At 46.1% G+C, this 7,543-nt stretch overlaps 1 protein-coding gene across 5 annotated transcripts in view; it reads left to right on the plus strand.

The window, feature by feature from the left end:
• The window catches only part of DLGAP2 (DLG associated protein 2), a 704,261-nt gene extending 696,995 nt beyond the window's left edge, over window positions 1-7,266 (plus strand). For all 5 annotated transcript variants that reach the window (XM_084758843.1, XM_084758842.1, XM_084758846.1 and 2 more), the window contains one exon: window positions 247-7,266. In XM_084758843.1, coding sequence (XP_084614969.1) covers window positions 247-465 — 219 coding nt within the window. In that variant the 3' untranslated portion in view covers window positions 466-7,266. The remainder of the gene's footprint in view (window positions 1-246) is intronic.
• Window positions 7,267-7,543: the final 277 nt, after the last annotated feature.

Consider the following 7,543-nt stretch of genomic DNA (forward strand, 5'->3'; position numbering starts at 1 on the left):
TCCTCATGACTCTGTATGACCCCCACATCTTATCATGAGCTCTCCCCTCTCCACCACCCTCCTTCCACTCCCCCCTCCCCATAACCTTCCCCTGACCTCTCTTTCCAGATGTTCCCCCTGAAGTGCCCCCAGCCCCCACCTTCCCCAGACTTCCTCCCTTGATTGGTCTTCATCCATCCTACCACTGACCTCCGTGACCTCCCCATGACCTTCCCTGACCTCCTCTGACTTTATGATGCTTTTCAGGAAGAAAGGAAGATCCCCCCTCCAATACCAAAGAAGCCCCCCAAGGGGAAATTCCCCATCACGAGGGAAAAGTCCCTGGACCTGCCAGACAGACAGCGCCAGGAAGCCCGGCGCCGGCTCATGGCAGCCAAGAGAGCCGCCTCCTTCCGCCAGAACTCTGCGACGGAGAGGGCAGATAGCATCGAGATCTACATCCCTGAGGCCCAGACGCGGCTCTGAGGACCAGAGGTGGACACGCGCGCCTGGTTTTGTTCTTTTTCACAAAATGCTTGTACAGTTTATTGCCTACCTGGTAGTTTTTGTCTCGCCCTCCACCGGATTCACCCTTGCTGTGTTCTCCGCACTGTCGCCAGTGGACGCTCTGATCCCTAGTTTGCTGAGCTCATGACTCTGAAGGACGTCAGCCCTGAGGAACAGGGCTTGGTGAGCCCTAACTTACCTCCCTGTTCGCAGAGGGCCACCAAGTGACCTCTTGAGATGGACCCTAGCTTTCACTTTGTTATTTATATTTTTATAAATTGTGCGATAACTAGAGGTCACTACAAACGGGTGCATCTCCCCACTCCCGAGAGGCATTAGACATCCAAGTGGAAGGTGCTACAACTCGGAGGGCAGGAACGATAGACAAACCTGTTCCCTATCGCCTGAGTTACTGTCCCCAGCCGAGCTGCCCCGTGTCCTTGCTGTCCTCACCAGTCCGGCCACCACAGGAAGCACTCAGCTCCTTGGTTGATATTTGTGATGACAGAAAGGGGTCTCTGCAAGGTCCCCACAGTGTGGTTCTCCAAAAGGAAATGACAAGGCTGAACCACACACCTCCCTCCCCCCCAAAAAAAATAACTAGCATAGAATGTTCACATTCAAAGCTAAGCTGAACATTCCTCTCAAAGAGGGACCCATGGAAAAGGCTGGCAGGAGCCCAGAGAATACGAAGAGGAAAAAAAAAACTAAGAAATGGTCATGGTATTTTTATTCCTTGGTAACTTAAAACATTACACATAGAATTTTCTTTAAACCTCACTGCTTAAACTACATGTACTTTTTATATATGTTATATATGTTCTCAAACTGCTATCACTTGACTTTCCAGGGTACCTTTAAAGGAGTTTGCTTGTTTGAGATGACAGTTGTGATGTTGTAAACCATATAAGAAATATGAATGTGAGTGCTAAGTATATCAGTTGAAATGGTAAAGAAGAAAAGTTAGTTTATACTTGTATTTTTCCAGAATTCTTTTGTCCTATGCAGTACTGCTGAAGTTAAGAATATATTTCTTGCCTGTGTTAGACATGATAAGGGGGAAAAAAAAAAAACAAGATCATGCATGGTGATTTCCAGCTGTGGAATTTAAGAAAGGTAATCAGTAGTCGTGGACTCTGAAGGTGCCGAGGGGGAAAAGGTTGTCTCTGATGAACACGTTTTGTGTAGATGATATTTACACGCTAAGATCTCAGTGTAACTGGACTTCTGGGCGAAAGTCCAGATGCCAGGAGAAATGATGAGATTCCCACGGCATCCCCCCATCCCCCCACCCCCGATCTCAGAGCCCTTCAAGCACAGGCAGGGTCCCAGCCATCCCAGGTCTTCCCTCTTACTGCTTTAAGGAGCACCATGTGCTTAGCCATAGGCGGAAAGCTTTCGACAGCCCTGTACCACTTTGTGTTCTCCCTGTGACTCGCACTTTAAACCGTCCCTGGGGCCTTCCCCTGCAGCCTGGCTGTATCGCTGGTCGCTGCTGCTGCTGCTGCGTGGGTACCCAGCGAGGCAGCCTTGCAGCCGGGCGTTGCTAAGACTACACCGGCCTCATCCTCATCCTCTACATTCCACTACGCATGGGGGGGCACGGTTGATGTTACAGCATGTCAAGCCTCAAAGTTTTACTTTTTTAAAGCTGAGTAGTTAAGAACTCCCTGTAATAGCAAAAACCCTATAAATTGAGCCTTGTATCTGGTATATATTTTACCAAACAGCCTTAAAATATATTTGGAAGCAAAAATCATACGAATGTATATCCTTTAAAAAAAATGCAAAAAAAATCCCCAAAATATTCTTCTATCACTGAACCCTATTTCCCCAGAGTGTTCAAAGCATTTTCTACCTAAATAAATATATAAATCCTGAATAGTGTACAATAGTGATGCTTCCTCATCTACCCATGCCTCTGTGTTAAAAACAACTCTGTTGTAAACACTGGTATCTCAGACTTTGAAAGCAATGTATCCTAGAGGAACAATTTAGAAATAACTAGAGGTAAGCAGAACTACTGTATGCCCCATAGCCGAAGGAAATGCAAAATGCAAATACCCTCCTGACCACACCCACGAGGACATCTGGCAGACTTTTATTTTTAATCATTTCCTTAAACATATACAACATGCCTAGAAGCAAACTGTAACATTAGACAATCATAATTTGTCTTAAACCCAAAATTCTATGGACCCCAACTTGAACAAAGTATCCACTAGATTTTGGTTAATTATGTTGCCTTTATTCATTTTTTTTTTCATCTGATGTTACCCAAAGTCTTGGCCTAAACATCCCAAGCTGAGCAAATCTTTCTTCCCCGAGTTGCATGGTGGCCCCTCTTTGATGTGAAAAATGTGCCCCATCTGATTCACTAAGTTCCAAAGATTATTTAATGGCCGAACGAACCCCTGCTGCTAGTTCTAATGGAGTGTTAGCTGTCCGCACCCCTCATACGTGCAATACCTTCATTTCTCACGCGGGTGACGCTCTGTTGTGGAACACGAAGATAAGCCATGTTTACACTGCATCGTCCAAGCAAAGACAAACAGCACTGGTCATGTATGACTGCTCTTCCCTGTAGCTCCTTAATCTCAGTCCCTTTCAGGAGGTTTGTGGTGTGGAGTTCTCCTTTGAAAAGCTGACACAAAGACGTGGCTATAGCATGTCACCTGTAACAGCACACCTGTGATCCTAGAGATGCCACCAACCACTGGAAAGTCTTGAGCATCATTACTTCAGAATCCCCGCCAACCCCCGCCTCACAGCATTAGGCTGAGGTGGGCTTTGCAGCGCTGAGCTGTGGAGAACAGCAAGAATGCAAGCACAGCTGGCGAGCAGGACCACAGAGAATGTAACTGAGGAACAAGAGCATCTTTGTGTACTTTCCTGAGCATCTCGACTTGCTCCTGTTGTGATTGTTGTGAAGATGACTGTCACCAGAATTGATTGTTTCCATGTCTTTAATGTCAGTCTAGGAATGGTCTAGAAAGGAGCCAACTCGTTCAGCACCTGGAAATCACCTTGTTGTTGAAAAGGAAATGCTCACACTTTTAACTTCAAACCACACCGTAAGGCTTCAGCTATTCAATAGGAAGTAAATCCTTAGGGGAAAAAAAATACAAATTATATCTAAGACTGCCTCAAAAAATGTACACAAGATGTTAAGCTGCAAAGGAGAGGCAGTCTTTCAGCCAGCCTTTATGGAAATGCCCCAGTTATGATTAAAATAACGCAAGAAGTAACACAGCACATAGGATGGATCCTGATCCTTGGGGTGTCTGTCCCAGTTCACCCCATCTTGTTTTCTGCCTTTTGTTAGCATATCAAGCATGCACTGTTTTTTTACCACCCTAACATAAAGCTGATGCCTCTGTGTGTTCACTACACACCCCAACCCTAGGACCCCAGGATGAGATTTCTCTGGAAAAACCAAGACCTTGTAGACACATGGCCCAAGCACCTGTAGCAATCATAGAACTCCCTGCCTTAGACACGGCTGTCTAGTTTGGGCCAAACTTTTTTTTTTTTAAGACAGAGTCTCACTGTGTATAGTACAGGCTAGCCCCAATTTTGCAGTTGTCCTGTCTCTTTCTTCTGGGTGCTGGGATTGCAGATGTGCCCCAACACTCTCAGCCTTGGCCCAAAACTTTCGGCAGCAGAGATGGGCTGGCATGAAAGAGTGACACAACTGGACTTCGCAACTGATTGTGGGATCATCAGGTTTGAGCCAGCCTTCCTGTGTCTCTGAAAAGCCGGGAGGCAGTCACCCTTTGAGGGGCACACAGGTCAGGTTTCAGCTGTCCACCCCCCCCACACCCCGCAGCATCCGTCGCTCAGGGTTCTCCACCACGGCTCCAGGATATCTACATGGACAGAAGCTGACAAGTCGTGTGTCAGGGAGACTTGAGCTGACAGATCGGCTGGACTGTGCCTGTTGTTGACAGAGGAACTCCCTCGGGTGGAAGAAAGATGGCAGCAATCCCCTGAGGACCTGCTACCTTGAAGGAAACGGCCAGTCTGGAGCAATAATGCACACAAGAAGACGTCTAAGCCCCATGCTCAGCCCAGCAGCTGCAGCCTCGAAGCACGGAGCACAGACATACTTTCCCAAGTCACATGTTTTCATGTGCACTCATTCGCCCAGTCACTTTCCTCTCCAGCCGTGGGCATCTTCACATTCTTAACCTTCATGGTTACCGCTGTTGGTTTTGTTTGGTTGGTTGGTTGGTTGTTGGTTGTTGGTTGGTTTTTCTTTTTTCCTTTCTCGAGACAGAATTTCTCTGTGTAGCCTTGACTGTCCTGGACTCATTTTGTAGACCAGGCTGGCCTCAAACTCACAGTGATCCTGAGTGCTGGGATTAAAGGCATGTGCCACCATGTCTGGCTACCGCTGTTGTTTTTTATAGTTTTCAAACTCCATTTACTGGAAGGTCTGAGGAGTTCCTCATGTCTACCCACTCATTATTTATACTTCTAAGTAGGTTTGGATCAAACCTGGGGTTCTAAAGCAAGGAAACTGCAGGCTTCAGAGGTCAAGAATATAGTGGCCTCTGATTAGCAGTGGCCTCCGCTACGGTGGGGAGCAGTGACCTTTGCACCACCGCATTTCCCATCACTGCATGCCATGAACACACCACATCAGCCGAAGCCGTCCCTGTGCCCTTGTTGTCCATTGTGTTTACTGTGATGCGTGGGAACATGTGGCAAACTGAAGGCCGTGAACTTCCCTGTCAGGCTAGATGCCCTCTACGTAGCGTGGGTGCAGGAAATTTGAGATATCGCTGAGAAGCTGCCAGGAGCCCCGAGGCTCAGCCAGACCACCAGAGCTTATGCATGCAACAGCTAGGAACAAGTCTTCACTAGAGCGGGTCCCTGTTTTCTCTTCTGGTGATGTGGCATTAGTGTTACTGTTCCCTACCTCCCTCACAGGCAGACACAATGTAAGGGTCAGTGACATACAGCCTCGGGCGTCTTGAGCTTAGAGGTATATGGGGGTGTGTACTGTTGTTTGGGACTTGTGCCCTGACTCTCTTCCGTGTGCTGTGGCTCCATTCTATGCAGGAAGCTGGCAGAGCCAGCCAGGGCACAAGAAGAAGGGACATTTACTTTGGGGTCCTGTTCTGCCTAGGCAGGATGTTAAAATAAGAATGCGGAGGGGCACAGAAGTGGAACACAGAAGCCAGGGACTTTCTTTCCTGCTGGCTGTGACTTCAATTTCTATACTCTTCCACAAACAATAATCAGCAACACCAACAAGAATTGGGCGACTTTTTTTTTTTTTTAAACCATCTTGTCAGCTCGGCTCCCTCCTGGATGGACTGAACAGATGTTATCTCTGTGGTAAAGTGAGGAAAGAACAACTCTGCCTGGGAAACAGGGGGATGCGTGTGTGAAGAGCACCAGTATGGACTGCTGAGGTGTGGACTCCATCCTTAGCCCCACGCACTTTGCCATCGTCGTCCCCACCCCCCACCCCCCCGCCGCCCACTACAGAGATGAGCACACAGACACCCTGAGAAGAAGCCTTCCCATCTTCACCCCACTGAAACGCACCCCACCACGTTATGAGTTGTGCTGTCCTAGCTCTGGCGTTTTGATCCAATGTTACCAATTTACCCTGTTTCCGTCTCAACATCTGGCAGATGACTCCTTTTCAGAGGTCATATTAGTTACCTATAAAACTGCTACTTTTTAAGAGATTTTTGTATACACACAAACCAAGGTAACAGTGGTTTACCTCCCAATTTTCTTAGATTTTAGGAGACTCTTAAATCATTGGTGCTTATTCTGAATTTGAAAGACTTGGGCTCCAAGACCTCCCATGTGCGGTGGTGCAAAAGAGATGATGATCTCGGAGAAAGCTATGGCAGGATTCATGTACGTGTTTATCTGAGCAGGGGTCTCCATGGGGGGAGCTGGATGCACGTCTGCAGAGCCAAGGATGGAAGCCAAGGCTGATTGTGGGACCTTAGGAAGCCACTTGTCCATAAACCCCCAGCTCTCCACTACCACCCAACTCCAGCCATCTCTGAAACTTGGTTACCTTCAAAGGGCTCCACAAGAATTTCTAGCTGGGTTGCTGCATTCAGGAAGGTCTCCCCTAATGAGCAGCGAGAACCGGGCTACTTATTTCCCAACAGGAAGCCACTTACCTCTGGCCAGGTACCCTTCTGTAGAGACACGTTCTCCGCCCCCCCCTCCATTCGGTGTGCCAAAATGCCCAGGTGTGGCCTAAGGACTGAGTTTAATGCCTCCTATAGGGATTCAAGGAATGCCAGAACAGGAAGCTAGCAATTTAGTTAAAGGTTAAAAGTATATAAATATATATATAAATAACTATACATATAAAATAATACCCACGACAAGGATTGACAGAGTGCCAAATATTCAAACCTGTACAGAATTACAGTCACCAGAACTAAACTATTTTATCTAATTCTCTTACTCATGCTTTTTTTTTGGGGGGGGGGGTTCTTTTGATAAATCCAACTTCCCAGCATGCAGTATCCTATCTAATGTATTTCTCATTGCCAACACAACTTCTTCCTTCTCATTAATAATTTTGTCAGAATGATGGTCATTGTTTAAATCATTTTTAAAAGATTGCTTTTTTTAAGTTTTCTTCTGTGAGTTTTTTTTTCTTTTTAATTTACACTTTTAGGTGACTATGGAAACATTGCTGTCCAGAATCTTCTATGACAACACCTCTTTTGTTTGATGTCTGTATTGCCAATATTCACCTCCTGTAAATAATTCTGCAATTAAATTTTTTGAGAAAAATAATATTTAGTTTTATTGGAGTGAGTTATTTGTTATTTTAAAATCATAAAATATATATCAAAGGGTTTTATATAAAAAAGTATACTCCTCAATTATATATCTTATTTTTTAATATTATATAGATATCGAATATAGATGAAATAGGGGCCAGGCTCAGTGGGAAAGGCAAGTAGACTTAGGACCTGAGGTCAGATTCCCAGCACCCAGGTTATGAAGACCAAATACTTGCAAGGCAGAGGCAGGGATCTCCTGCGCAGGCTAGCTAATAGAG

Source organism: Acomys minous, assembly GCF_964271855.1.
Source record: "Acomys minous genome assembly, chromosome: 15".
NCBI classification, from domain to species: Eukaryota; Metazoa; Chordata; class Mammalia; order Rodentia; family Muridae; genus Acomys; species Acomys minous.